We start from the raw sequence: 13,844 nt of genomic DNA, 5'->3' as shown, positions 1-13,844 counted from the left end.
CTCCATCGGCGCGCCACATAATGATTGCGCTGCACACAGACGGCTGTACAAGCAACGACCCACCTCGCACCAGAAGTGAAAGGGTTCCTTTTCGTTTTGCTTTATTTCCAACGCTGCATGAAGGATCAAAACTTCCCGCTGCGTTTCTCTTACTGTGAGTGAAGACACAGGTGGTGCTTATAAGTGTGTCTCATCTTGCACGAGCTGCGTTTTCTCCACATTTGCGCGCAGATTAATATGCTCTTCATCCATTTATTTCACAGCATTACTCCTTCCCTCAGAAACCATGGGTAAGTGAATACCTTTTATGCTCTCATTTATTTCAACAATTTTTCATTAAGGTTTTCTTCAGGGACATTTTCTTCCCCTGCATATCAACCATGACTAGTAATGACGTTTTTCTGCGTCGGTAAATTACCTGAAAATAGTTAATGTCAGGCTGTTATAAATTCTTCATGAAGCAGGTCTGCACATCACACGTTTTCTCACTTCAACATCTTCTGTATTTTAAGGATAAAGAACTCTTGTCTTTACTTATTTAAATGTCTTTGAGCACAAATTCTCTAAAAGCAAGGCGCTGTTTTGATTGCTTGTGCCCCACTTTACTCCTCCAACAGGTTCTGTGATGTTGGGCTGGAGGTTTTCATGTCTTCTGCTGCAGGCGGCTGTGTGGCTGTTGCTCAGCAAGGGGGAGAGGATGTGCCCAGCAAGTTGTCGCTGCGAAGGCAAGCTGGTCTACTGCGAATCAGGCGTTTTCCAAGACATTCCGGAGAATATAACCACGGGATGCCAAGGTCTGTCTCTGCGCTATAACAACCTTCTGGTGCTGATGCCCTACCAGTTTGCGCATCTCAATCAACTTGTCTGGCTCTACTTGGACCACAATTCCATCAGTGCCGTGGATGTTTTAGCCTTCCACGGTGTGAGGAGGCTCAAAGAACTCATCATCAGCTCAAATAAAATAGCCCACCTGCACAACAACACATTCAGCGCCATTCCAAACCTGCGCAATTTGGATCTGTCTTACAACAAGCTCCAGTCCCTCCAGCCGGGACATTTGTTTGGTCTGCGCAAGCTCCAGAATCTGCACCTTCGATCCAACGGCCTACAACAGATTACGGTCCGTACGTTTCTGGAATGCCGTAGCCTCGAGTTCCTGGATTTGGGATACAACCGGCTGCGGAGCCTCACCCGCACAACCTTTTTGGGACTCTTTCGCCTCAAAGAGCTTCATTTAGAGCACAATCAATTTTCTCGGATTAATTTCTACATTTTCCCGCGCCTCACCAACCTGCAGGCTCTTTATTTGCAATGGAACCGCATACGAGCCGTCAGCCAAGGCGTACCTTGGACCTGGCCCAAACTGCAGAAACTGGACCTTTCGGGGAATGAAATCCAAACGTTGGATCCCTTGGTTTTCCAGTCGATGCCAAATTTACAAACACTCAATCTGGAATCCAACAAGCTCAGGAGTGTGCCCGTGGAAGCGGTGGCGGCGTGGACTTCAGTGACCACCATCGGTTTGGCGGGGAACGCTTGGGACTGCAGGCCGAACATTTGCCCGCTCATGGCGTGGCTCAGGACCTTGAGAGATGCCAAAGACATCAGCATGATATGCAGCAGTCCAAAGTCTACGCAGGGGGAGAGGGTTGTGGACGTTGTGGGGAATTATTCCACCTGCGTAGACATCATGCTGACCGTGGACACAACCGGTGCTCCGGTTTTATTGACTTCAAGCCCCTTTGTGAACGTCACACCTCACCGTCTTTTGCACAGTGTCACGGAGCTAGCTCACAGTGAGTCTCCTGGATGGACCTCACCGCCTTCAGCCATCTGGCCTGATAAGACAGACATACAGACTGTGATGCCCACAGCCGTGAGCTCCTCAACGCCTGCCTCCCTCGACCCTTCAACTTCATCCTTCCCAGAGATACCTTTTGAACATATGGCTTTCCATAAAATCATCGCAGGCACCGTAGCCCTGTTTTTGTCAGTGTCATTGATCCTGCTGGTTATTTATGTCTCCTGGAGACACTACCCCAGCACCCTGAGGCAACTGCAGCAGCACTCAGTCAAACATAAGCGCAGGAAAAAAGGCCGGAAGCAGGAGCAGGACCTTAACTCCCAGTTGCAAGAGTACTACCTGAGCTATCATTCAAACTCGGAGACCATGGATTCGCTGGCGAATGAGGCAAGACCGTGCACGTGCACCATTTCAGGATCAATAGAATGTGAAGTATAACGTTTCACTTGCCGTTATGAAACCACAAGTGACATTTCTGGCCAAGTCGATTATCAGACGACCGATTTTTTTAATAAATGGCTTCATGAAATGTTCTTTTCCACTGCACGGAAGGAAATTTTCAGATAAATCTATTTGTGTGGACAGAACAGAGCACCGGGATATTTTTGGAGCTCATTATTACTGTGATTAACATGGGAGCTGTGGCATGCCAGCATTTACCGCGTTACCCAGTCTACAAACTGACCACAAGTCAGCGCTGTCAATATGGTGACGCTTTCTGGACCCTACCGTCCGTAAAGGAACAGAGACATGTTTTTTTACTTGCCTGTTTTTATCATGTGGTGTGAAATAGAAAGCTGTAGGGGCTTGTCCTTTATGTATTTGAATGTGTACAGTGTTTGGCAAAAGAATCAGTTTATTACTCTGATGAAAGACTTTCCGGCAGATAAATATCGTCAGTTTTAATATTTGGCTAGCTTACGCTTTACCACTGCATAAGGTACAAATAGCAGTGTCACATTCATTTGGGAAACCGACCCATACTTGTTTCATCCTTTTTCAGACTCATTTATTCCAAAGTGAATTATCAATTTTAAAGCTGCGTTCCGTCTCATTTTTGTTTAGTAACAAAACTAGTCGGCAGTGGTGGAATCCAAGTGAAAAGTGTTTCTAATTGCGGTTACCCCAGTTCGAGCATAACAAAATGTGTGTTACAATACTGCGTAACACGTCATTGCCCACAACTACAACTCCAATAATACACACGTTGAAATGAGTACTTCAATGGCAGGCTCATTCAAAAATGATTGAAAACATTATTATCATCACCTCCTGTATTGGAGCTCATTACAGTGTGTAATTGATCATAAAACTGCTGTGTATTTGTTATAACTAATGTAATATTGATTTTGCATTGTTCGTGAAACGTGCCAACAAATATGAATATGTAATTGAAGGAAACGATGATGGTCAAAATGTGAGCCGGGGAAGGAAAAGAAAGGAAACAGGCTTTTTTTCTGCAGAGTTAAACATTTCATAGGATGTGAAGGGTGCATAGAAAATTGATGGCATATTTTCTTATTTTTCATCCTCTTTTGACTTTAATAACACTGACAACGGTATTAGCTGAATGTGGGTCACTGGTGTTGAAACAAACTGGTTTATAGAGCAAGGAGCCCACAATTCTACGACTTAAAAAAAAAAGTGACACCAAAAATAAAAGCACAGAAGAGGAAAAGCAAAATTGAGGAAGACCCCATGGGGATTGCAGTTGCTACGGGTCAAGTTTGTTATGCTATTAGGGAGACATTATCTGTCTTCTTCCTCTGCTTTCCTTCCACCTCCGCCTTTCAGTGTTCCCTTGAAAACTGAAGATAACCTGCACAGGGGACACGTGGGCATGTGTTGAGTCAGGCAGGATTAACCGATGCTCTGGCATGTGGAATCTATAAAAAGATGATATTTTCCCCCACGTGTGAGCCACGACCTGTACAATTAATCGTTTTACTACAGATGTTGTTTTCACTCCAGCCGTCATGCATGTCATTCTTTGTTTTTTGTTGTTGTTTGGTTGGTGTTGAAGGGACAGCGTTGCCGACAAGTCCAATTGTTTGTTTTGATTGATGGTTCTTGATCATTGATTAATGATTGCATTTATTATGATGAGTTTCTTTCAAGGACCAATGGGAGCATTTCCACATGCAAAAGCAAAAAGAAATTACCGAGAACAGTATAAATGATTTGTTGATCCAACTTTGACAGATATTGTAATTACGCTCTGATTTGTCATATAATGACTGATGAAAAGCAATTTTCCTCATGTTTTTGTGCTGTGTGTTGCCAAGGGAGGAATGCTGATTAGAGAGTTGTGGTCTGCATCTTGCAAACCATTATCGGGGTTATTTGTTTGGTTGAAATATTGCAGCGGTGCACAGTATCGACTGAGAAACAACGAGGTACAAACACAGCCGCGCGCTATGCGCAAAGTCAGGCGGAGGAAAAGTCTATATGTTGTCAGCTGCTCCCTGAAGTGGAGAATGTCCTTCAGTTGACGGAGGCATCTGAGAAGCTGACAGCAAAAAACAAGCGGAGGACGAGGGAAAACAGAATTGCAAAAATCCTGCCGGCAGACGTCCAGAAATATGATTGGTTTTCTGTGTGTTCCTGTAAAGTCAAACTGTGTGGGGCCAGCGCTCGCTTGACAGGCGTGAAATTTTGATTTACATCTGTCACTGCACATTCTTTTTCGAGCAGAACATGCGTGCAATGTTTTCCTTGCCAAAGGTTAGAGCTGAATTTAGAAGGTAAAATGAAGCCAATATGGCAGTGATGACATCCCATTAAAGATGCATCTTAAGGTTTTATTGTCATTGCTTTATTTTCCATTATATGAGATAAAAAAAAATCGATGGTCATTTGTAACTTTTAACCAACCTTTTTGCACTCTTGTAAGAATTACAATCAATGTCTTTTCATGGTAATGTGGTACGTATTGCACCTAAGAATTGTCCCCATTCAAAGGCAATTACATTTTCAAGTGTGTTAACTCTAATGTTGCATAGAAATATTCATTATGTCCCAGAAATGGTTGAACTCCTGGGAGAGGACCACATTCTGCCACACACGACAGATTACATTTGTTTATTTATATGTGAACGTAAAAGTACGAGTTTCATCACCTTCCAGTAATAAAGTTATTATAGTCACCCTGCCTATTGCTATTTTACTTTCTTTCTTTTTTAAATAGAATAAGTGTCCAGTGTCCAATTATGCTTTGGAAACAACTGGCCCCATGACAGCGAACGGAAATTGGAAGAAAAAAAATCTTCAATTGCACAGCCCATAAAATAAGTTTTTATATGTAGACTCCAGGTTTAATTTGAGCACTTGAAAAATAATTTATTATCACATGGACTCCATCTATCTATTTGAAATTATTTGAGATCACCGTCAGCCAAGTGGTTAATGATCTAAACTAGGTATACACTTTGACCTCTGCATCGTTATTCAAAATGTAATATGTAATTTTTGGTTTTGTCAGACAAAGGTACGTTTAAGGACTCCACTCTTGAGTTTTGGTAAAAATACCAAAGTCAAGTCAAAAGAAGTCAAAGTGACTAAGCAAAAAAATCTGGGGGAAGTGTATTTGACTAAACTTCCTCCCTTCGACTGCATTTTAAAAGAACATTTACAAGAACATTACATTCCTCTAGTTTGGTCACATGACTGCAATGCTGGCAACCTTGAACTGGCTCCCATTCCACTTGAGATGTTATTTCAAGTTGTTGCTTCTTACCTATAAAACTTTACGAAGCCTTCCTATCTTGCCGACTTAGGGGGGTTATCTTGTGTCCATCATGAGCCTTGCGCTTACAACAGGCAATTCTTTTAACCTCTTGGAGAGCTGAAAATACATCAGCAGGTTATAAGTCATCCTCTCTTTCTGCTCCAGTACTCAGGAACGGCCCACCACACAAATTAGATCAGCTATCTCTGTAGAACTTTTTAAATCTTCACATAAAACTCATTTCTACATTCTTGCAGTAGGTTAAACCAGACTTATGGCAATGTTTTTGTGGCCAGGCAAATCTAGTGAAAAGTGTTTTCTACCTGTGCACATGGGTGGAATTTCATTTCTTTTGGTATTTTTGTATATGGGTGTATGTAGAAAGGGGGGTATGTGCCATTGTGGGAGTGAACACAGCCAATGGGAGTGAACACATTCTTGATTATTGAAAGTGGCTCCGCTCAGTCTTTGACATTGCGGAAGCAGAAATTGACCTGCTGGAGTCATGCAGAAGATCAAAGCATGCAAATTAGGATGATTTAACATGAGGATGATTTTAATTTGCCAGGGTGATTACAGATCACTTGAAGAAGGCCTTTCAACCACAACTTAGAGCTGCTTTTAACTGGTCTTAAGTCTAGACTACATTCTGCCACCAAACTGTCAGGCGCTAGAGATATGTCAAACCCTTAGCCCCTGATGTCAACATGTATTTTGGCCTATTTGACTGCCACGTCTCTTCTCTCCTCCCTCCCGTCTCCTGTTCATTAGGTGGAGATGAGTGAAGCTAGGCTAGGCTAAGCTCAGAGGATTCTGCATGGAGCAACCAAGACAGCTACAGGCATCTACATACCTTTATACAAAGAAACGGACTGTCAAGTTGTTTAAAGTCACATTGAATAGCGTTTATTTATCATTGTGATTAAAAGTGTGCACTCTGCATCTATCAGTCCTACATCCCTACATCTGTGATCCCTTTCTGAAGGTTTTACTTTTTTTCCCCTATGGTATTTCCTCTGAGCGTTTCTTTAGCATGTGTAGCCCTTTGAGACGTTTTTGTGATTAAGGGCTACATGAATAAATGTATCCTAGGTGATGTTTTCTTTTCCTGTTATTGTTATTTTCTTGTTATGTTCTTATATCAGTGTTGGCTGAGGTGGTCATTAGTTGCTGCATTAAACATCGGTAACTTTTGTCTTGGTGCCAAAGCCTGGAGTCTTTTTTTGTGATGACAAACTGAATGGTTTCCTTGGGAGACATGCTGGTAACACAGTGGAAAAAAAACCTTTTTACTGGATATGACTCAAATATAGTCTTTCTTTGTGAAGATAAACTGAATGGTTTCCTTGGGAGACACACTGGTAACACACTGAAAAAAAAAAACTTTTTACCAGATATGACTCAAGCATAGTCTTTTGTTAGATCAGATTTTTAAGTCATAGCAAAAAATAAAGAAAATAATAAAAAAATACCAAACCTTGACAAAAGAATCCTAGGGCCTATTATGAGATGCATTATTTTAAAGTTTTATAATGTGTCGAGTGCATCCGCTCAGGAGAAAGAAGGTCAGGGTGTAGGAAATATCACGGACGGATTCTAGCAATAATAATGGCTACTAATTTACTGGAGAAAATGTTCAACAACAATTTTTCATTTTCAAGCAAGCTTGTAGGCGCTGCTGCCTGCTTCTAATTCGTCATGAGATAACGACGGCATCCACCCCGTCTTTAGACAACATGTGATTCTAACTAATCCGAGTTATTCTTTTGCTATTGACGGAAGGTCTGTCAACCAGTCATTGATGACGCACTCTCTCTTTCACTCTCAGATGAACAGGTGCAGTGCATCAGCCTCACATGCGTAATACCTAAATCCAAGTTGAGATGCCACATTCAACGTGGACTCGTATGTATTGAATTTTTTCTTGGACGTTTGACGTGGCAACTCGACTCAGATTTTATTATGCGTGCGGGGCTGATTATGTGGTGCACCTGTTCATCTGATACAAACAGAATGGCAGAAAGAGCACATCATCAGTGACAGATTGACGAACCTTCCGTCAATGTTGACGCTGCAATATTGCGAGAATAACTCAGATTCATTAGATTCAGATGTCGTCTACTGGCCGGGTGGATGTTGGCAAAATCTCAAGTCAAATGAAGAAGGAGGTGGTGGCGCTGCCTACGAGCTTGCCTGGGGCTTGCCTGGCAGGCAGTGGGCTGTTTTTATTTTTTTGCAAGGCGGCTTATTAAGGTCACCTAGTGATTAAAAAAAAAACGATTCCCATCCATAGCCAAGCGATCTCTCTTATCACAGTAGTGAACAAAAGACGGCCCTGTCATGGTCATGACATTGTCCATTCCAACATGGCGCCGTACGTTAAACGATAACTAGACACAAAAATGGGAACAGCAGTTTTGTGCCTTTTAAGACTTTTTATCTTTTTTAACTTTACAATATTGCTCTATTTCCCCATAAAGGCCTCTGTGTGGAATCTCCAGAGGTACACTTTAATTAGTTCAATCAGAGTCAAACACATCAAACATGTCTCTCAGTATGGCTGCACCACTAAATCAAACATTTTCAGGTTAAATGTTAATACTCTGTGAAGGCAACATATTTAAAACGTTTTGGAAATGTATGTGGTCACAATATTGTGGCTGTAGGCATCATGCTATTTGTGTTATGTGCACACAAATTAATACTTGTATGTCTGCAAAAGAGTTTGAGTTGAACTGTTCCTTACTGTTCTTTAATTCTATGACAGGCCACTGCTTTTATCATTGCTGCTTTTATATTACCATCCACCGGAGGGTATTTCTTCAAGGATGACTGATTCTTAAATTCCACAAAATTAGTTCACAAGATAGACAAGATGTCCTATTTTCTTCACGGCAGTAATAGAATGGCAGACAATCTTATATGAATGTTCAAACACTTCCTTCAAGCTACCTGGCCAAAATAATGAGTACCTGGCTGTGAAATTAAAATGATTAAAGTTGGCTGAAAATAGAGTTACTGAAGTATGAAAAGTATATCGTGTCCTGTGTCCCTCTTTTGCAAAACACGATTTCTTTGTTATGCCACCTTTTGTGTCGCCTACGTCACCTGTGAAACTAATTTGAATACTAATGCTTTGGTGCCATTGTTAGTACTAGAACTCCCCCCCAGAAAAAAAAAACAACACAAAGACACTGGAACATAGGTTCAGGGTTTGAATCTTTGCTCAGGCTTTCCTATGTGGAGTGTGCATGTTTCTCACTGTGCTTGCAGGCATGTACTCTGGCTCTTTCCCACATTCCCCAAAAAATGCACCCAAGATTGTTCACAGAAAATTGATGGATTTTTTCCATTTTGTGTAGCGCTTACCCTCATGTGGGTCAGTCTCTGCCAGCTGGTTTTGGGCAAGAGGCAGGGTACATCCTGGACTGGACCCCAGAAAATCACAGGGCACATTTAGACAAACAATCATTCACACTCACACCTACAATGAGTTTATAGTTTGAAATGAACATCACCTCACATTTGCTATTTTCCTTTTTTATGCTATTACAGAAAGCACACAGAACAGAGGACGACTATGATAAAAAAAAATAAAAAATAGAATGTCCTTCATTCTAGCTGCTCAGTGCATAACTGCTTCCAATAAAGGAAGAAAGTACACCAGAAAATGAGCTGCATTCAATCCTAGAGGCCTATAACTGTTGTCTGCTTTGGAGGTTCTGTTATTTTCCAGTGCCATCATTTTGGGTCTATTACTGAACATCATCAATCTTTAAGTTCCTGGTAACATTCCAGGATCAGACTCATTATAGCCCCTTACATGATCCATCGGAAATAACAAGAGCTGTGACTATATAGGTCTAATACATCTCTGTTTGTAAAACATATTATAGTGAAGGATGTTTTGGCTGCAATAAACGATGCTGTAGCATCTTGGGTTCAGTGAGATTCAGAGAAACATTTGCAGGGTGAGCAGTATTTTCCGCTGCCAGCTCCTGGGAAATGAAACAACCACAACAATTAAATGTACGTATGTGACATATAAGCATATACGGCAATTTAGTTTTGCTGGTTTATGTGCAGTCAAACGCTGGCTTTAATTAATACCTTTAATAAAATATAGAGTCATTTCTCAGATGATTTACTGTAAAGGTAGGAAAAATGTCAACATTAAATATTAAACACACACATAAAGTGTCATACAGACATTGCACTTGCTGAAGTGGCTCAATAAAACTGCAAAAATAGCAAAAATAAAGGAGAAGAGTGGATTCTATCAAGATCATCCATTATGTTCTTTTATACCGCACACACATCAAATACTTGAACCACCAACCAACAGAATTTAGAAGGAAATCATGCAAAGCTTAATGCGTTTCACAGGGGACATTCAAATGTAAACACCATCATTTGATTCATGTAGATTTCCTCATCAAAAATAACAGAAATACAGTAAAAGGAGGAATAAGACTGTTTATAGAATGTTTTCCTCCACTTTAATTGCATCATTTGTCACCATGGGGAAAATTAACACTGCACAGTATTATTGAGGGACCCAAGATCAAAAAGCAAATATTCGTGGTTTATGTAACCCAGTGACGTATTCCATTCCCGTTTGTTACACCGTGTTAGAGATTTGTTCACTCAAACAATATCTTGCAAGAACCACACGGAGACAAGTAAGTCCTTTTTGACACCTGCAGGTGGAGAGTTCACTCACTCCAGAATGAAGTCTGAACCCTTGTTCCTGCGAGGGGATATTTATTAAGAGAAACAGAGTGGGGGTTGAGAGTGGGCAAATGGCCGAAGCCCCTGGCTGATCAAAGCACAGCAGGGGGTCCTTCGCGATGTTGTGTGAACAAAACAACTTTGATTGCTTCCTCTGCAGCTAGTCAATCAGTTCAAAAGATCTTAGCACTTTGTTCTACTACTTTTGTTAAGACAGGACAAGCGAGTTTAATTATTACAGGTTACATTCCAACATAATCATAGGATCAAACTAACCTGAAAACCCTAACATCTCCCTCCTGATTTATCATATGATTATGCCACCCCAAACAACAAACAATGATAGCAACACCTTCCAGTGAAGATGAGGCATTACCTTAATACCCCAGATCAAACTTATTGTGTAAGCGAAAAACCTGCTGGCCAGATGTTATTAGCAGGAAAATTCTTACACGGTCCCTTTGGCCTAGGCGACCAGAATGCTATCAATAAAAAATGAAAAGAAAAACAAAGAAACAGTACATCAGTGCATCCATTACTTGCGAAGCATATTTGATGGTCAAATCAACAAGTTTCCGTAATACATGCTCAACAGAACAGCATCTACGCAATCCACGTCTCATTATCATTATCACATCTGTCACGTCTAAGAAGTTGTATATGTGCTCGCGTTTTCGTCAGCTGATGATGGTCTAGTCTGTAGGTGTGTTCCGTCACACACACTGGCGCACACGCTCGTGTCCAGTTGGCGGGCAGCATCGGATAAACCTTGTGACCACAAAGCCACCAGCCATTCTGTATGAAGTATGTTCCGTTCGATGGTGTAGCCATGTTGGTTGGAGAGCCCTTACACCTTGAAAACGGCTCTCTCATCCTGGCACACAGCGGTGATGTCCAAAGCTCCCATCCAGTTCCCTCCTGGAGAGCAGTCGTCGTCAATGCATTTGTGGGTCCTGCAACCTTGGATGTAACATGTGTAGTCAGCAAGACTTGGAATGGTCCCTCCTGTCGTGGCTGGCCCAGTTCCTTCTTTTGATGACTTTGATGTAGACCCAGTCTCCTGGATTGATGGGGTTGTCGACCTGTGAGGAGGAAAGATCAAGCGGCAGTAAATTTGTCTTTGACACAGTTTGAGCGTCCTGATCATATAATCTGCCAAGGACTGCTCTTTATCTGTTGCTTGCAACTCTCGTAGTCAATTGTAGTGCCCATTTAACTGGTAAATAGGAGTGTTTGCGGGAAGAGTTTGAACACCTCCTAATGATTCCCTTTAACCAAAAACTATTTATGATAGGGGCGTTCCCATTTATTGTCTCCTGGTTTAAAAGAGATTGTCTTACCCATGCCTTCTTTCTCCTCACACGCTCGCACCCACACAGGGTGTGAACACACACACACACACACACACACACAGAACACACAGACAAATAGATTCTAATCCATCTCTCATGTAGCTTCTTTTGATAGAATCTCCTATTGGTAACTGTATAGCAGACGTTTGAGCATATAATCCCATACTCTGCTCTCTCGTTTCTACTTTTTCATGTCGGTGCAGTCGTAGGTGGCCCCTATTGCAGTCATCGACTTGTTAACTGTCGCCGTGTGACTCCTATGCATGATTGTGTGAATGTCAAAAATTGAACGTACCTAACTTTCTGACCATCAGACCTCCACTGTGGTACAAAAAACCTTACGATTGTATTGAGTAGGTACATTGAGCAACCTAGCTCCCTCCTGACTGCCAAATGTCCTGTTCTAAAATTTATATAACTCGACCTCTACGTCTTAAGCTTGATGAGCCAAAATATCAGATCTTGCTCTTGTTTCCTACCGTTTTAGCCTATTTGTTTTATCCAAATCCGTTCAATCTCTGATTATAATGCTTTTCTCTGTAGCCCTACGTATTTTTCAAATTTTTATTTATTTATTTATCAAATCTCCTCAGTTCTGTCAAACTCAGTGCACAATGAATCTCCCTTCCACTTTGAACCAAGCTTCACCAAATTTGGTAACGCCGTAGCAAGGAGTGCGATTTGGTTGTCGGACGCTCCAAGTCCATATCTTTTTGCCGCACTTCACCCTCTCAAGTTGGTGTTCTTTTGTCGTTGCTTCAGAGCGACCCCATCCATCACTCTTGAATGAGTCCATTGTTCAAATGAGTCAATTTTCATCATTGTGAGTTCCTCCGCTTTTCACTGTCTTTTCCGTCCCCGAGGATGTTGTCTGTCCTCCGGAGTGTACTTGCCCCTCTCCAAGCACAACAGTAGTCTTTTCTTGTCCTTCGCCAAAGGTCAAAGGTGCTTCAGAGCCAGGCACCATTTTGTAGTTGTTCACGGCTGCAGGTGAAGTCTCGGATTGGGTTTCAGGGACCCTGACACTGAGAATGACAGGCTGGGACATCAAACTTGTAAGACTATCTCCAAATGTAGCTGCTTCCATCAATTTGCTGGTAACGTTTGTTTACCAAACTTCAAATTCTTCTAATAACAGCGGTCTCGTTTTTATATCGTAAATCCTGCAACTCATCCTATTTTTGAGCTACATTTTATCTATTGTTCCAATTTAATCGGACAGTATGTTGTCTTCAGTATCATTATTGAAAATCAACTCATCGAGGTCTGCTTTCCACATCAAGCCCTGATCTGTATGTCTTGACCTCTCACATGTTATTGTCATGCTTGCTCAAAAATGTGACTTCGAGTATGGTGCTGTGAATTCTCAATCTCCCCAATGAAATTGGATCCCACCTCGTAGTTCTTATCGTTCTCATGTTCCTGTTAGCCTGCAATTGTCCAAATCAAAAATGTTTTCTTTTAACTGTCTTTCTTTTGAACCTCTAAATCTCTCGTGTTGCGAACCTATCTACACCAGAACAAAAAATTTACCACAGTATAACACCAAATGTATTCGAAAATTCATTGTCATAAAGTGTTGTATTCTTACTATCTTCCTCTATCTGTCCTACTCACTCCCTCCTTTTGAGGCTTGGCAACGCCCATGCCTCACACCTTGACAAACTTTTTGGGAGAATGCGTTCTGTACTACATATGATTCCATCATCATTTAATTTGACTTTCTTTCCAAAACGCTTCTCAATTTCTCAGTTCACACATCTTCTACATGTGTTACTGGTTCTCCAGTTTTTTTCTAGTTAATTATCAATCCAAAAGCTACGTGTTTCTTTCTAACATTCAACCTGCTCAAAATCACTCTTTCATCAAAGTCGCTCTACTAATTTTCTATAGTAGTCGCCAACGACTTCAACCATTCAACCTTTCATTCAGGCAATCATTCATCAATGCTCATCATATGCATCTCACACAGTCTCCAAAAAGGAGTCATACTATCACATTGGTCCCAATTCATCCAAGCTCACCACACAGCATTCATATATCATTTTCAACTCAGGTTTCCTGGTAGAACAATCCACCAGTCCAAAAAAAACTTAACTAAAACAAACAACTGGCAAATTAATCTGAATTTTTTCTTTGTTTTTAAATTTTAAGAACTCAATCTCTCAGATTTAGCTTGCATTTAGAAGTTTGTATAATTTTATAACACAACCAATCAATTATTCCTATT

General features: G+C 41.2%; 1 protein-coding gene across 1 annotated transcript; it reads left to right on the top strand.

The window, feature by feature from the left end:
- lrrtm4l2 (leucine rich repeat transmembrane neuronal 4 like 2) lies at nucleotides 1-4,955 on the top strand. Its single transcript, XM_088377054.1, has 3 exons — nucleotides 1-154; nucleotides 264-290; nucleotides 618-4,955. The coding sequence occupies exons 1-3, from the start codon at nucleotides 118-120 to the stop codon at nucleotides 2,240-2,242; spliced, it is 1,689 nt and encodes a 562-aa protein (XP_088233180.1). The 5' UTR covers nucleotides 1-117; the 3' UTR covers nucleotides 2,243-4,955.
- Nucleotides 4,956-13,844: the final 8,889 nt, after the last annotated feature.

This window comes from Syngnathus floridae, chromosome 5, assembly GCF_059516105.1.
Source record: "Syngnathus floridae isolate MCC-2025c chromosome 5, RoL_Sflo_1.0, whole genome shotgun sequence".
NCBI classification, from domain to species: Eukaryota; Metazoa; Chordata; class Actinopteri; order Syngnathiformes; family Syngnathidae; genus Syngnathus; species Syngnathus floridae.
The sequence above is the reverse complement of the archived record's forward strand: the minus strand, read 5'-3'. Positions and strand labels throughout refer to the sequence as shown.